The sequence below is a fragment of the Canis aureus genome, chromosome 6, assembly GCF_053574225.1.
Source record: "Canis aureus isolate CA01 chromosome 6, VMU_Caureus_v.1.0, whole genome shotgun sequence".
NCBI classification, from domain to species: Eukaryota; Metazoa; Chordata; class Mammalia; order Carnivora; family Canidae; genus Canis; species Canis aureus.
The window spans coordinates 69,104,042-69,121,262 of NC_135616.1; the positions used below are offsets into that span (position 1 = coordinate 69,104,042).

General features: G+C 45.0%; 1 protein-coding gene across 6 annotated transcripts in view; it reads right to left on the reverse strand.

Annotated features, from left to right (window-relative positions):
- PROX1 (prospero homeobox 1) overlaps positions 1-17,221 on the reverse strand; it is a 53,425-nt gene that overhangs the window by 16,750 nt on the left and 19,454 nt on the right. For 5 of the 6 annotated variants that reach the window (XM_077902134.1, XM_077902139.1, XM_077902135.1 and 2 more), the window contains one exon: positions 12,527-12,721. In XM_077902134.1, the coding sequence (XP_077758260.1) occupies positions 12,527-12,721 (195 nt within the window). Of the gene's footprint in view, positions 1-11,084; positions 12,291-12,526; positions 12,722-17,221 lie in introns of those variants that run through there. The other variant, XM_077902140.1, reaches the window with a different exon arrangement.

Sequence of the window (17,221 nt, forward strand, 5' to 3'; positions counted from 1 at the left end):
TGTGAGTGAGGAGCCCAGGGAGAAACTGTTAGGAAGTGGGGGTTCAGGCAGGACGATGAGAACAACATTACTCGTGGCGAGCACCAGAGCAGGCACTGTGAGATACGGGTGATAATCAAAAGAATGCTTCCGAGAACACCGGATCCTGGGAGAGACGGCCACTCTGCTAACAATAGAGCATGCATCCCAAATAAAATCGAGGCTGCTCTGAGAAAGGGCTGGGATTAAAGGCCTCAGTCCCATCTTTTGGTTTTCACTAAAAGATCTTTGTTCTGCTGGAGAAATTCTGTTTTGTTTCTGGAGTATTCTATTGGTCTCTCCTCCACAATTACTCTTTGCAAAAGGAAGGATGAGCTATATTTCAAAGCAACCTAAGAGCTTGGGATTGGCTCTGAAATTCCTTTTTCAAGAAAGGTAAATAGTTTGGAAGAGGGGAGAAACAGATTCCCGAATGGCCCCAGGAGACTTCGGGAGCCCTGGACCCATGCCAACACTGAATGGGACTTGAGGTATTGCCTGCGGTGGGGCATCTTAGGATGCTGTCAGGGGCATTTTAGGATGCTGTCAGGGATTGGCACTTGCAATGGCCCTGCCGGAAGGCAGTTACAGGAGTCTACATCCAGGTGATCATGTATGCCATCAGGCCACTGCAAAGGAGAAATCTTTGAAAATAGTCTCTATATTAAAAGAATGGTAGTGGCCTTGAAACCAGAGCCTTTTATCTTCTTCCACCCACTTCTGCTTCTGGCACCACACAAACCCCTACACTTGTTCTCAGTCAACATAGTACCTTTTACTAAAAGTCACTGTTAGAACCAGATTTTACTTTAAAATGCTACAATAGCCCCTTCCCCCCAAAAATACAGAAGTTGGGGGCCATGACCCTAAAAAGATGAAGACTACATATCCAAATGACTTGTGTGAGGATTTAATACCTGCCAACCACAAATGCATGAACACACACAAAAACCCAGTGGGAAAGACTTTCATGATGGAGATTACCACATTGGGAGGCCTTAAAATAAAAGGTGGGTGACGCTTTTGCAAAAGTTTCCAGCCAAGCCTAGTCGTGAAGGTAGTTATCCGAAAAACTCCTTCTGACCCTTAGAAGAGGGGAGGTGCTGTCTATCATACAGAGGTTAACGCATAGCGCAAATGCTGGCTATCTGGGTGGAAGTGTGGCACAGTCTGGATATGGGTGGGAACCGGTCTACAGACTCTCCCTCAGTTTGTGCAGTTCTGTGCCATCTCCTAGAAAACCCACTTGCACGAGGGCTTCACCGACAAATGTCCTCATGGTTTGGCTGCCCTAGCCAACACAACAGATAAAGTGAGCAGCAAGTATAATGATGCGTGCCAATTCAGTCAATAAATGTTTATGAATTTAAAAAATTAGTCTCTATAATCCCAGCAAGGGAGTTGCCACGTCTCCAAGGGCACTGTTGAGATTTAGATCTGCAAAGCGGGCCTTGGGAGAAGGCTAAAATGGGCACCCTAGAGATTTTCACTGAGATAATTAAGCCACAGCAGAGCCACAAGGGTGTCAGTGGCCCCACATGGACACCATCTGGATTCCTAGGGGCTCCACAATCACTGCTTAAAGCTGTGCATCATGCCTGGGATTTATTTAAAGAATGCAGAATGTCTTTATTCTAGAATCACAGAATTTCAGAGATAGAACACAGCTCTGTGTTTAATCTTATCACTTCACAGGTGAGCAAAGGACAGCCGGACAAGGCAGGTGTTGCCAGAGGCAGACCCTTCCATCCGGTGCTCCCTCACCCTCATTGCTGCCCTTCTCATCTGGAACCCACGACTCCAGAATCCTGGAGCCGTTCCAGGTTGGTGTCACCTTTACAGCCACACCTGGGGCAGGAGGAATCACTTTCTCTTTTTCAAACCAGTTTTGCATTGACTCTTTGTCCCAATTCTGATGAGAAGTCCCTGTTTGCTCATTTGTTTGTTTGCCTATTTAGGGTCAGCAGGAAATGGTGCAATAGTTAAGGTACTGATAACAGCAACATGGTAACTTTTACTCGGCTCTATGGATTAATAAAAGCAAAGGCTTATACAGCACTAACTTTGTACTACTAAGTTCACTTAATTCTCAAGACAACTCTGTGAGGTAGTTGCTATTATTTTCCCCATTTCGTAGACGAGGAAATTGAGGCACAGGAAGCGTAAGACACTTGCCAAGGTTTCAATGCTAGGAAGTGGCAAAGCTGGGATCTGACCCCCGGAACCAGTTCCAGAATCCATGCTCTTAGGCTCTGCATTATTATTAGTTCAGGACCTGACATTGCAAAGACTCCCCAAAGGATTTCCTTCTTAGGATTTCAAGGTTGTGCTTTCATATGAAATAACACCTACTCATAAGTGAAGAACATTTTCTTTCCTGCCCGAGAATAATTTAGAGACCAGAGCTTTCTCGCCTTCCTTATCATGGTTACAGACTCAAGCCCAAGACTAAGGCCATGTCTTCGTGATATTAAATATTCTGATACTTTATCTACAAAGACCCTAAAAACATCCGGACAGCATGGTGGATCTGCCCATTTTTTATTTGGCTGGTTGTGCCCTGTAGACACATTCAGATTTGTCAGAATACTGGCCAAGAGTCACAGAAATTGGTCTCCTGGGATCATTTTTAACCAAAAAGTGTTCCTGAGATATTACTCAAGAAATCCAACTTCTGAGGATAAACTTTTGGGACAAACAAAACAAATCTCACTGGGTGTGCGTGAGAGAGGTACAATCACCAAACTGGTGTGGCTGCCCACAGCTGGAATTCTGTGCCATGGTCTAGTAATTGCGACCGTCCCTCGCGAGGGCACAGTCATGCCGGAAACGCATTACAGAGGGCAGCGGAAATGATCAGGGGCAGCCCACTTACTGTATGAGATTAGACTTTTAAAAAGGATTAGAGCCCCTTAATCTGGAGAGATGAAGATTAAGAGGGAGGAATGATCAAAGTCTATAAAATCAGAAAGGAAATGGAGAATATGGCCACAGTCCTGTTCACAAATCCCAGGATATTATACCAAGGGAGATCCCTTTGGAGTTCCAGGGAAATCACTTTAAGAGCCATAAAAAGAAGATACAATTTTCACAGCAGGTAATAAATTTAGAGAATTATTATCTTGAGGAGTGGTATACTCTGAGAAGGCAGTCAGATTTAAAAAAGGTTTAAATAAACCCATGGGTGATAAAACCGTAATGAGCTAATAATAGAAGGCTGGGAATGTTGCGGCGACATCCTAAGTTTTTCGAAAATGATTCCACGAATGACACGTACCAGCCTCTCCCGACAGGCTTCCTGCCCGGGGCCGGGTAGCCTACTGATCTGACCACCTCTCCTTCCACTCTGCCAGCCAGGTCGGTCCTAAGATTCGGAATGGGGCTTGGTGACTGGAAAGCATAGGGGCCTGGCACAATAGGACAACTCATTCCTTGCAGGGAGTTTCCTTTATTCCTTACCAATGTCTCTGTCCTAGGGTCTGCCCGTGATGCCCATAAACATATGAACTTAATCCTTAAAAACGAAGAATCTGTGTTTGACTCAAAGATAGGGACGTTTCAAACATCTTCTGTGGCAGCGACTGGGAGATAAAAACTGGTTAACCTCTCCACTGGCGAGGCTACTCAGAGTATGCTAACACAGACCAATTAATTCAAATTTAAGGGGAAATTAAACATCCCAATTATGGAGCACCCATCACAGCCCAAGACATTAAACTCTGAAATTTACTGCAGTTAATGGAGAAACCAGCACACCTTAACAAAAGCTGTGGTTCTGTGAAATACACGGAATAAAACTTAAGGGAAATGTTTTAGCTCCTTCCTAAAAGAGCCAAGTGTTAATCTAAATACCTAATAGTAGGTCTTGGGGGGGAGGGGGTGGGCACGGAGAGGGGTTAGGGCTGCAGGAGGCAGGGGACTTGGGTCAGGGGTCGAGTGGAGATGAAGATCCCATTCAGAGAAAAAGAACCCTTAGACTGACCATGACATGCACAGTGAAGCCTGAAGAATCTTTTCCATACTCGTATTTTCCGCTCTTTTCCGAAAACTGGTAAAGTGTGGCAAAGCGTCGGAAGCAAATAAAGGAGCCACGGAGAGGAGAGGAGTGGCGTGGATGAGAAAGGCACCGTCCCACAGGCGGTATCTAGCAGCTTCCAGTCCCCACCCCATCTACCCCATCTACCGTCGTAAACTGGGAGCAGGCCCTTGGTATCTATTCCAACCGCAAGTTTTGAAAATGTTAGTCCTCGTGGTGGGGAGCCTCAAAGTCACAACCCATCTGGGGAGCGGAAGAGCAGGAAGGCGGCAAGTGGTGGGGGACGGGTTCAGGGGTAGAGTCCCCCCGTTTCTCACTGTAGACTCGGGAGTGATCTGGGCAAAAAAACCGGGACATCTGGAGTTGAGAAGTCGAGGGAAATGGGGGAAGAACCGGGAAGATGAATACATGATCATCAGCCACACAAAAGAACGGAGCGAAAAGAAGCCGGGATTTGGGCCCTGGCGTCTGGCAAGGAGGCCGGCAGCAGGGCTAATGAAGCATTTGTGGTGTGGGACGTGTGCCAGCGCAACAAAGAAGATGTGCTTGGGCTCTGCAGATGTGCCAGGGCCCCCAGAGCAAAATAATGACATAATCACCATCAGTGTCACAGACCAGACTGTACACAAGGTGACAGGGGAGGGGGGGAGGACTCGCCATGGCCCGCGGCGGCGGCTGCCCCGAGGCCTGGGACGCAGGCCCAGCTACCTGCCTCTGCCTCCAGCTGCGTCTTCAGTCCTAAGGTGAGGCTTTGTCCCCACCACCGGTGGCTGGGGCTCAGCTGACCCGAGTTACTCCTGAGGCGGGGGCAGGAATCTGACAAGCCGATGAGAGCTTTAGACTGGCGTGGAAAAGGCTGACTAAAGAGAAGCCAAGGGAGGAAATGGAAATGGAAGGAGTTTGGAGACAAACTCCCTCTGTCTTCTTTCAAGTTCCGTGCTCAAACTTTTCAGGAACCTGGCCCTGGCCATCCCACCTGAGCATCAATACTGATCCCGGATGGCAGCGGTTCATGCTAGAAAGAGAAGGCAGGGAAAAATCTGGGGGATCTTGAGGAGGGGGTGGAGGGGAGTGGGGGGGAGCGGATGGTCCCCCCTCGGCGCGAGGGTGCCAAGCAGCAGGCAGGCCGGGGGAGGCGGCCCCTGCCCATCTGGAACGAGGAGGTCTCGCAGAGGGCCCTGCACCTGCCCGCGGCTCCGGCTCGCTAAGGTGGGTGTGTTAGTACAGCTGTCTGGCTTTTAAGTGACTTTTGTCGGTTTGAAAGTGAAAGTCTGTTTGAGGAGCTGCAAGAACAATAGCCCAGAGCCCGGAAGAAGAGCTCGCAGCACAAAGGACTCCCGACTACACTCGTGTCCCTTTTCATTGCTTCTGATGAAAGATTCATAAGAATAACTTTAATTTTTTATGACCCCCTTTTTTGGTATGACTATATTAGTTGTGTCAACTTCCATGCACAGGTTCTCTTTAAATACCAAAAGGTCTGCGGGGAAAGTTGTTCAAGGAGGCTCCGGGGACAGAATCAGTTCTGGGCACCCTTATGGGTCCCTTCCTGCAGGAGGAGCTGCTCTGAGAGACACAGAGATTTCCTTGAGGTAGGCCGCCCCTCAGCCTCGACGTCACCGTACACACTACAGTGAAGTGATCTTAAACCTTCCTAATGTGCCAGTTCAACCGCTCTTTGGAAGAACAATTATATTTGTTTTTCTTGGCTTCACCCTATTTAACAGGAACAGAAGTATAATCATCATTAATGGTCCTCTCCTCCTTTACTTCTCAAATAGCTGTCTCCGCATCGCATCTTTAGTTTGTGTCTCAGGCGAAAGCAGGGGCTGGGGGGCACACGGATTGCATTGTTTTGTGTCCTGTTACCAAACAGCACTGAAGACTGGCTCCAGGCAATCCCTGAAGGGGATACGGGTATTTTTAAATGACAACGGTCTGGTCTGCGTTGAGGAACCGAAATCCTGTGCGTCACCAAAAAGAACGTTTGCAAAATTCCTTCTCCTGGCAGATTTATGCTGAGATACTTAAGAGAAATGAGTGACTTGAGCCCTAAATTTTCTGCCCCACGGCTGAACGAGAACCAAACAATTACAGTGAAATCAAATCCGGGGGCGGGAGGAGGACGAGGAAAATTTGATTTAAAATATTATCTGCCCTGTGAAAAGGGATCACCAACTTTTTGAACGAGCGTCAGGTCGCTAAATGAGTTTGCTTAATCTAGACGAAATAAACAGGCTCCTTTTCAAAAGGCTGTTAGAACTTCTTCAGACATTTAATCCGGGATGGGCCGAGCACAATGATAACATCCCACCGAAAGCTCCAACCACCACCACCAGCGGCTCTCCGCAGAGAACTTGCTCCCTTTCTCCTATTGATAACCCTTTGTGGGGCGAAGAAAAAGAGCAGAGGCAAGGAGAACTGAATGTCAGACAATAGACATCACTCCACACTGTCTCTGAACTTCCCTCATCTCTGAAGGACAATTAATTATGAAGGCCTTAGGGGTAGGTCGAAGCAAGGGAAAACCCACTGCCATCCCAGCACCACGGCTGCCACCTCTGTATTTGCTAAATGGCTTCTCCTGTTGGGGTACAGCCACCCAGAGAGCCAATAGATCATGGGGGGGGGCGGGGAGGGAGGAAAGCAAAAGATTTTTTTTTTGTGTGTGCGTCTGCCCTTGTATAATTCTATTCTCACTGTGAACTCATCCATACACAAAACACAAGGACAATTTTTTTTTTTTAAAGAGAGAAAAGCCACAGGGTAGGTTGCAGCAGAAACGGCCTCTCAGTGGTGTGTTAAAAAGGATGGTCTTTTCACCAAATCATTTCACAGAGGCAAAACAGACAAACACAAAGAGTTGAGACTTTTTCTCCGACATTAAATGGAGTAACTGATAAGGTCAGACATATGATACCTAAAGACATGAATCTGTGAACTCTTGAAGTCAAAGGGCCTCTCTGTGCTGAGGAACAATCTTTCAAAGGAAATAGATCATAGAACTCCACTGAATCCGCTTTAAACTTTATGAAGCAGGAGGAGAAAAAGCTCTAAGTAGGGAAGCTTGACAGAAGAGCCTTGAACTATTTTCTGAAGGAAAGATGAGACCCTCCCTAGGCTGCCACAAAACATTTTTTTTTTCTAAAGGCTCCTCTGAACTTTGATATGTGCCAAGACACTGCCATTGAAAGCTGTATAATTATGTGCTATAGCCACTGTAGAAAATGCTTTGTTCACCCCAACAAAGGACAATAAGCAAAGTAAAGCGACGTTACACTGTATCTTTTTCTTTAAGAATGTTGAGAAAGGTCATGGAATGCTATAACTAATAAAGCTGTTGAGTAAGGAGGTTTTAAAGCTGATCTTACTGTGCTTGAATGTAACCCAATGACAAAAAAGACACAGGGAGCTAAAAATGCAACGACATTACCAAATAGATGATAAATCAATGGGCCCGCTTCATTATACTGATCAACACCTTGAATCCCAAAAGGACAGTGGTGCAAAAACGAAGCTCCGTGCGTGCGTGCACCATCCTGCCTCTGCTCCCCCCAACACCCCCGCCCCACCCCCGCCCCCAACCCCTCCAGCCCACCTCGAAGCCGGCATCCTTACTGTTCTCTCCCTCACACTTCAGGCCATCATTCTGTACAGGAATATGTTCCCAGACAGCCAGCCATGTGTGTACATATATTTAGAGAACATTCATTTAGTCTCTTAAAAGATCAATTTGGCTTGTCAGTGGCGGGACTGGCAGGGGAAGAAATGGTAAGAGTCTCTTTTCCTCCTCGCCGCCCACCAAGGGTGTATGTCATGTGATCACTCAAACGGCTCAGCGGCTCGGAGGCCAAAAGACTGCAACAGCAGTAAAAGGTTTTCGCTCATGTGCCAGTTTTCCAAATGATCACTCATATTTAAGTATCTATTTGGAGCGGAGGGAAGCGCTTCCTAAATCCACCTGTCCTCATTTTTCTTTAAAGAGATGACAATGTGAATGAGAGATTTCCAAATGCATTAAATCTTCTAAAACGTGTGTTGTGCGGGAAGCAGGAGGGTTGGGCATAGGGGCAGGCGGGGTGGAGAGAATGTATTCAGCACATGTATTTCAGTGTGTGTGTGTGTGTGTGTGTGTGTGTGTGTGTGTGCCGGGTGGGGGGGGGCGGTGTGATGTGAGGGGTGCTGCTGTTCTTCTTTTCTCTTTCTAAGAGGAGAGTGTGACGACACAGAAGCAGGCCTGCAGAGGTACCCTCCTTGGCCGGTCAGGTGACACCTGGGAAAAAGTTGAACCGTGGGCTCTGTGATGGAGCACCTGCTCGGTGGGATGTCAGTATTTCAGGAAGTGGTTTGGACAAGCCCCATAATCAAGGAACTGAGTTCCCCGCGTTGTTTTTTTCTCAGCCTCCCAGCCTCCCACCTGAGTCTCTTTAGGGACGGCAATGGGGGCTAAGTGCTCTCCCAGGGCACGTGGACCCTCCTGCAGATAAACGGCTACCACTGGCAGGCCTGTGAGGGATGCTGGCTGAGGCCGGTGGGGACAAGAGCCACCCTCTGGTCCTGCAGATTGACAGACAGTCCTCGGCGCCCCCTTGGAAATGGACAACTATCCTTACCTTCCTTCCTGTCCCGGTTGTGAGGGAAGCAAAAAAGTAATAAAATCCAACTCATCTGCCCCTAAAGTCAGAAGTATCAGTATGATTTAAAAACTGGGAAGGGATCCCAACCCTTCTTTCCCTCCCCATAAAAAAATGTTGGAACCTCTTCAAAGGGAAGTGAGAACGAAGCAGGGAAATATATACCATAACACCTGGAAAGACAAATTTATTGTTGCCAATCTCATTAAACGTGAGAAGTAGGAGAGAGATGCAGCCTGTCATTAAACCCCCCTCTCCTGCACACCTTGGCACACTCACCTTCAGAAGCGAGATGCCCCACCCCGTGTGAGGTGGCCAACTTCCCTTCCTCGGGCAATACCCGGGGGCCCCTCCCCCTTCAGTGTCTTCCACTCCCCTCCCCTGGGTCTTCTCAGGCTCTCACCACACTGGGGCTGAGCGCTGTGCCAAGGATCTTGGCCATTGTGTAAACTGATACAAAAGGCAGAACAAGCCCTCCTGTCACTTCGAAGGTCCTGACTCATAAAGGCCAGGAAATGCAGGGTTCTAGAGGAGGAGAGAGATGCAGGCCACTCCCTCCTCGCTAGTGATAAACCTTCCCCATCTGCTTTATTTTCCGGGAGGCCAGGGGTCAGTAACCACTCTGGCCTTGAAAGCCATGAGCAGCAGGGGCTGGAGGGGGATGGTGCTAGGCAGTGACAGAGGTGCCACCAGCAAGCTTATGACAGAGGCAGAGACAGCAGAAAGCTGAAGAGAGATAAGCAGCTGCAGAGAAAGAAGGAAGAAGAAAGTCATCGAGAAGGAGGGAAAGCCTTGGTTGGCTTCATTCTCCCTCACCCCTCTGTCTGCCTGGCTCTACTGGTTCCCACCAGTTTAGAATCACTTAAAAAAAAAGGTATAAAGCTTTAGGCAAACTAAACTTTTTTCTCATATTAACAGCCATATGGTTATTATTGCTCACATTAAATAAGTTAACAACGGGAAGATATTCAGAAGAGTGCCTGGGACATAGCACAGTCAAGAAACGTTAGTTATTTTGTTATCGTTACAAACTGATTGAGAAACTTAAAAATCCCATCAGTAAGCAGTTCTTTTATTTGACTAACTCATACTCAACTGGGTTAATATATTCCTTGAAACTGACTGGATCTTTGGGCATCATGTAGCCATAACTTCAAAGTCTCTCTACCATATTTCGTCTCGGTTTAATGAGAAAAAAAAAAAACAAAAACCCAAGGTATACAGTTCTCTACTTTGCCATCCTCTTCACTTGCTCCTGTCAGACTACAGATTCACTTGATCTCAAGAGGAGAAACTTAAATATAAAAGTCAAGCAGTGCACACAGTATCACTTGAGACATTCAGCTGGAGGTGCCAGGTCTACTTGTGGCTCGTGGCCACGACCCACAGTGGTAAAGCTACAACGATAGGACCAGTGGCTTTTTAAGCATCTCACTTAAGCGCTGACCTCCATGCACAAAGGCACAGAAAAGAAGGGATCATCTTATCTGAAGCTTTTGTTAGTAAATGCGCCAGACTGGGAGGCTAAATTAGAAGCTATTTAGTGATCGTCAGTGGCGGCGAGTATGCGTATGTGCCTGTGTGCGTACGTGTGAGGGAACAGCACAGAATCCATGTTCCTGCTTTCTTTCTTACCACATTTCTGGAAAGATCCTAGTTTTTACTGAAGAAGGAAAAGACCCAGAATAGACCAAGAACTTGTCTGAAGTCACATGAGAAGTGACAAAACTGCTCCCCGGGCCCCATACTCCTTGCACTGAAGCAGTCTTAAAATAGACACTGCAGATAAAGGAGAGGTGGCCTGGCTGGAAGTGGATATGATTCACAAAGAGAGAAATATCAGATGTTAATCATATTAAAGGAGGATTTAGATGATGCTAAATGGAGCAGCTTGTTGGGTACCTCTTGATGCCAGCCGCCCCTGCTTGTGTCATTTCGGCCCTTATGCTGTGAGCAGGGGATTAAATTCCAACCAGGTAAGGTTTAAAAACCCTAAAAATCCTAATGTGCACCGTAAGGATTTGTCCTCTCGAGTATATTACACAGCAAAAACGCAGAACTCATCTCATGAATCTTGGACAATTCTTTTAGGAAGCTTGACTCATGCTGCCAAACAAATATTTGCCATAATCAGCTGTAAAGAGCTCACTAGCACACAGTTGAACTCTCTTTGGGTAAAGTTGAGAGCAACAGACTTCTCAGAAAGGGAGAGGAAAAGAAATCGAAGTCTTCATAAGATTTCTTTAAAATGTTTAGCCATAATCCTATTCATCAGCTTTAGAAGAAATTCTGCTAGAGAGTAGTCAGGAGAAGAAACCAGAGCTCTCCTACAACAGACTTTAAACACAGAGACTTTGTAATGGTGAAGAAATCCAAGGAGGATCCCCACATTTAATGTGTTCAGCCAAAGAAAAACTTGGTTCATAACACTTTTAGCAAGAAAAACATATTAGTCTTGGAAAACAAAGATAAATTGGCTTGCAGTGCAACTGTTCAAACTTTCAAGGGAAAACCATGACTTCGCCACAGCTAAGCTCCCACCTTCAGGGCCTGATAAGCCACCATCCCTGATCTGCACTGCCAAAAACCTTGTGAGAAGGGCCCCAAGAGGAATGGGCAGACAGGGCGGTGGGAGGGCAGGTCCTTTTATTGACAAGTCTAGACCAAGATGCCTTTCTCTTTCTTTGAAGCTGCCAATTTCCTGGGTGTTTCTGGGTGCCTATCTACGTGAGGAAAGCAAGAATATTAATGTAAGGTCCCCCTGTACGAGGAGATATAAGAGAAGAAAATTCTTATCCTCAAGATACCCAAGAAAAGGACCAACTGTGTCAAGTCATCCATAGCCTATCTACAGTCACCAGCGGGGGTTCAGCCCGCAGAACCCTTGCCACGTTCCCACCTCTAACTATTGTTGCCTCAGCCAGCAGGGCTCAGCAAAATGCTTTTGTGAGGACTAGGAGATTCGCTAGTGTTGTCTCATAGACAGTCATCACGTTGCAATGAAAAATGTTTGCTGAGGCACCACATTAGCCAGTAAAGAAACGCCTTACTCATAGCCACACATCTTTCATTGTTGTGTGGCTATTGCTTTCTGGGAATCGTCTACAACGCTTCGTGTGTATCTAGAATATGCATGTTGTAGATACGTGTGTGTGTGTGTGTGTGTGTGTGTGGATAAAAAGCAGCATGCCTGTGAAGTTACACATATGCGAGATACACACACTAGACTGTCCCCACCAGAGAACAAAAACAGAAACAAAACCATAAAAAGTTGTTGATGGCTCTCTTATAAGACGTACTTAGTATAATTCTCATACCATTTCTTCCATAAAGGAAAAAAAATGCTGATTAAAGTAGAAACCACAGAATCACTTCCCCATCAACCTTTCTAGACTTTTTTTAGAAAACAACTTTTGCGGCTATCAGTGCACACAGCATATGTCAGCTCAATCGACATGCCAGGACATAAGTAGCAAAAAGGCCTATGAAAGTGGAGACCTCTTCTCTGGAAAGGGAGTCACTGTGAGTGGGTCCCTTGCTGCAATTTCCTGCGAATTCTCCAGTTCCCTTTGCTATGGCCAATGGGTCTTCATACAGCAGAGCTGGGGAAAGGGAAAGGATGGAGAGGCAGGTCAGCTCCCCGTGACTCTGATGGGAACCAGACTGGGGGCTCCTCATTGCTACTCTACCTCTTATCCTATTGGGGGATGCTTGTGTGAGATAACAAGACTACAACTGATTTGGGGGACACTGCTAAAGAAAATAAATTTTTCAAAAAAAAAAAAAGAAAAAAAGAAAAGAAAAGGGAGATGACCAAACAATAAAGATGAGTTCCTACCTCAAAGTCATTTGCTTTATTGTAGTGCATGTTCAGAGCCCTGTACAGCTCACAGTCTCTGGTTATAGACAGCTCTTCGGTACTGGTGACTCCATCGTTGATGGCTTGACGCGCGTACTTCTCCATCTGAATGTAGTAAAACTCACGGAAATTGCTAAACCACTTGATGAGCTGAGAGGTAATGCATCTGTTGAACTGTCAAATTTAAATGTTGGAAAGGATAAGAACATTGCCATTTTCTTCATTCATTCTTTAAGCATTTGATGTATTTTTAAAGTTCTCCTCTCCTTCTTCCTTAGGTATGTTTTTGATTCCACCAAAATGGTGGCAAGAGGGCTGGTGAAAGCAGTAATACAGTTATAAGAGATTGTAAAACCCATCAACAATGGAAATCCCTTCCCAACCCTTTGCATTTCAAATGGAAAACTCATGTTCTAAATCTGATTTTCCTTAAGAAGCTGAACATCTTATTTTAAACACTGCTGGAGCAAACAGTATTTGTAAACTTCTTAATGGCAATTCATTCAAGCCACAGAACCCTGGGAAGAGTTGTTACTTTCAAGTGCAGACTTCCCCCCGCTTTTCAAAAGTTCATGTTCTGCTACTTTGCTTTTACGAAAAGACCTACGTTGGTACCTGGTTTCCCTAACCGAAAGAAATCCAAAAAAGGATTTCTGCTTTTCAGAAAAGAAGCACCAAGGGAAAATTGTGTTCAGCGCCCATTTTGCAGCGAGCCATGAGGGAGGTGGCAGGCACCCCGAGCAGCAAGAGGGGCCCCACCAAGCTCCTCCCCAGAAAGCAGGCTCAGCATCTCAGCATCATGCTGCCATGGCTTTGCACTGTGTCCGTGAGCATCTGTGCTTTATCTTGATTTATTTTGTGCATCTGTTATCGAGATGTGTCCTAGGGTATCCGAAAAGTCTAAAGAGAGGTTATTTTTTGGGGTCTGGGAATGCTCTAAACATTTTTTCCATATAAATTGACGGTAATTGCTTCTTTGCTTTCTGCCATTTTGGCTTATGGAGGGTTTCCTAGGAACGCTCTACTTTTGGATAGCGGGGGAAACCTGCACCAGAGATGGTGAGCCATGTGACTTCACCACTAGCATGATTTCTTTTTTTAAATGAGAATTTGTGTCATCACATGACAGCCTCGTACAATGCTGGAAAACAGCTTTTGCACCAAAGGGGAGGAATCTGGCACTTGCTTATTTTTTGGTGATGGGTGATCCCCATGGCCATCCAGCTGTGACTCCACTTTATTTTTGCACACGGTACTCACATCTGTCCAGCCAGACGGCCGCACCTGTTTGTACACTTCCTACAGCCAGCATTAGGTAAGGCCCACGCCCCTTTCTGTTGGAGTCTATGCTGTTTGGAAGGTGTGGTTAAGACGTAGTACACAGACAGCATAGACAGAAACTTTATTACATTTTTTTTTAAATGCCAAGTTACCATAACATGATTAGGCTTTAAAACTTTGTTTACCAAGGTTTCCTGATGACCTTTTAAATGAAGATGTCTTCCTGGACTCACTGCAAATGATACCATTCTTATTGACAGTCCTCTGTTCACGGTAAAGGACAGATGCATCTCAACTTGCCAAGTCAAAACCAATAAATCCATAGCTTTATATCAGGCGGGCTGACAGACAACCCCCTGCCTTTTGTCATCACAGGCATTCCCTTCCCTGGGCCCCCAGAAAAAAGATGTACATTCATCAAAAATCAACAAAGACCACTTATCAAACATTGGCCATGAGAACATCCAGACTCCCAACAAGATGACAGCTAAAGTGTGTATTGGGGCTGTAATTACTACACAGAAAGTTGTTTCTATACTAGCAAAGATAATAAATGAATGAAAATTTATGACAGAGAATGGACGTAACAAGGAAACAGAAGCAGGGAGGCTGGTGTTTCTCCCAAAAGGCCAACTTGCATCATAATTGCCATGGAGTTGCAAGGGCCCTTACAGATAATTGACCAGAAAATGATTAAGTCATCAGCAAATCGCTTCTGCTTGCAAGAGTTCAAACATGTACTTAACCTATCCAAGAATTATATTTTCACTCTGTGTGTCTGCTCTGTCTCTATTCAGCCTTGCGGGGAACCCGATTAAAAAGACAACTGAAGGACCCCCGTTATCTGATCTTCTGGTTGCCGATTTCAATAGAACTTAAACCCATTACGATTTGCTGAACTTGGAGTTCTTTCCATTTTATCTCAGCAGTAAAATACACTGTCCAAATTTCCAGACACTGAGATAAGGACTACAGGCCCCCGTGACGGCTTACTGTTCCTTTTTAATTCTTTTAGAATAAGAAACAAAACATTACAAAATGATAGCAGGCTGTGCAGTGGGGAATGAAAATTGCTTTGACATGGAGATTAGGCTTCTGCATTGTTACAAGACATTGTCTCCTATGGACAAGAGTACTGTAGAGGAAAAAAATAGAAGGGTATTTTTTTTTTTTTCTAGAATGGTCATGAATGACCTAATGGGGGAGGACAAAAACGTAAGTGCACTTGCCATTATTTAGGAATGAGACATAAAGGGAGATTTAAAGCTTATTGTTACAGAATGGAAATACCAGAGAGAAAGAATGGGCAAAAACAACAGACTCCCCCGACATAAGACAAGTGAAATGACCAGCACAACAGCTTGGAGAACAGGGTTTCCCTCCACCAGAAGTGCACTGAAATTTGTTCTGTTTTTAGTTGCTGGCAAAAAAAGCAAAGGCCACCCCTCCCACCCCCCACCGCCTCTTTTCCAGATATTCACGCTGCGGGAGAAAAAGTGTTAAACTTTAAAGAGTTAATTCCCCCCCCCCCTTTCTGTAGTGGCTTACAAGAAAAGGATCAATTGTTCTATCAAGGAAAGCTCTGTAGTGTGTTAATGTGTTACTGCAAAAACTAATCGCTACAATAAAGAGGCTGTGTTTCCACAGTGTGTGAGTCTCTCTGACTTTGATTAATGCTTCCCACGGGACATCTCAGCCTCAATATGGGCTGAAGAAACTTCCTAAATATTCAATGAGCATGGTCAAAAGATGTATAAAACAAATCAATCTGACACCTTAATCTGGCTAGGCAGCAGTTGACTCAAGGGGTGGAGGGAATGAGATACATCATTTAACACTGCCGGCTTGAAAAGCTGTGAGCGTCTGTTCTTCAAAGCTAAAATGACACTGAATCTGTTGTACTTAGTGGTCTAAGAGTTATTAGTTGATACATTAAAATCAGCACCCAGTAGTGCACAGGAAGATGGTGGGGCCCATTGATCCTTGGCATGTCTCACACATTTGCCCCCTTGCTCTTCTCAAAGGATTTTGAAGCTCTGATGAGCTGAGCTTTTTGTCTGGCTAAATGTCGCAGGGAGGGGATGGAGTTGGACTCTGTGAGAACATGGAACTTTGTTTAGATTCTTACTCTAGGAATTAGACCAAGTCAGCCCTGGTTTCATCCTTCATAGAGATCATCGCTGGAGAGCTCACACCAAGCCAGTGTCTGACGTGTACGAGGTTTTCTCCCACCTCTCTCTTTCCAGAGTAATTTAAAAGCATTCACCTCTTGCTCAAACAGAAGTCACTTGTGGAGAGGGAAGCGCTCTATCCCTCCCTAAGGAAAAATGCAAGGCAGGGTGTATCACCCTGGCTGGGCTCACCTTCTGGGGTGGATCAGAGGATTCACTTGGTCTAGTACCATCTTCTAACTGTGTCTCTGATGACACCTAGGCTACATTTTACTCACGAAACAAAATATTTTCCACTTGTGTTGTTTCTCTCTCTCTCTCCCTCTTTTTCTTTTACTTGCAAAACTAACTTCTGGTCCCCATTTGAAATGAAATGACTTTTATGACGTGGAAAGGTACATTTTGTTAGGATTAGGGATTTTCACTTAAATGAATGCAGCCACAATCCAGTATAGGCCTGTGTCATTGTGACAAGTCTTACTTGGCCCACAGACACATGAACATATCTTTCTCAAGACAGGTGATGCAGGCTGTCACTTCTGATAAACTCCTAAGGTCCTTCCTCTAGTTTCCAGGGATCTCTTAATTTTGTAGTGGTTATCTTGAATCTACAGTGAAATTAAATTTTGGATTGCCTATTCATATATAGAAAAACATCTAGTTATTTCCATCTTGCAAATTGGTATCCACCTTTACATATCTCTACTTAGAAATAGATATGTATGTGTTTATATATCTACACCCATTATATCTATGTGTACAACATTATAACATAGGCATAAATATACATGTGTATGAGCATATGCATCGTCAGCATTCAAATTCTGGATTTTCCTTAATATTAAAAAGTCCAAGAATGCTCTACCATTGTTTTCTACAAAGTTTCTGGAACACGGTGCCCGGACTATCCTTCCCTTTTCTATGCATGCCTTTCCAATCTCATCAGCATAAGCTTAGGGAATACAAATTCATTTATTACTAGCCAAAGAAAAAACATAATTAGCAAAGTTAAAAATGTATAATTCATTCCAAAAATAAAAGAGAAATGACCTTCGGTGATTTTCCGCTATGCATTATATGCCCTACTGTTTCCCCTCCATTAGAGTGGATAATTGGGAATTAACCAGACTCACGTATACTTTAACAGCCTCCTCTCTCAGTATGGATAGAGAATGGAAAGAATCTATAATCTGAATATTAGTGCTTTTTTTTTAAATAAAAT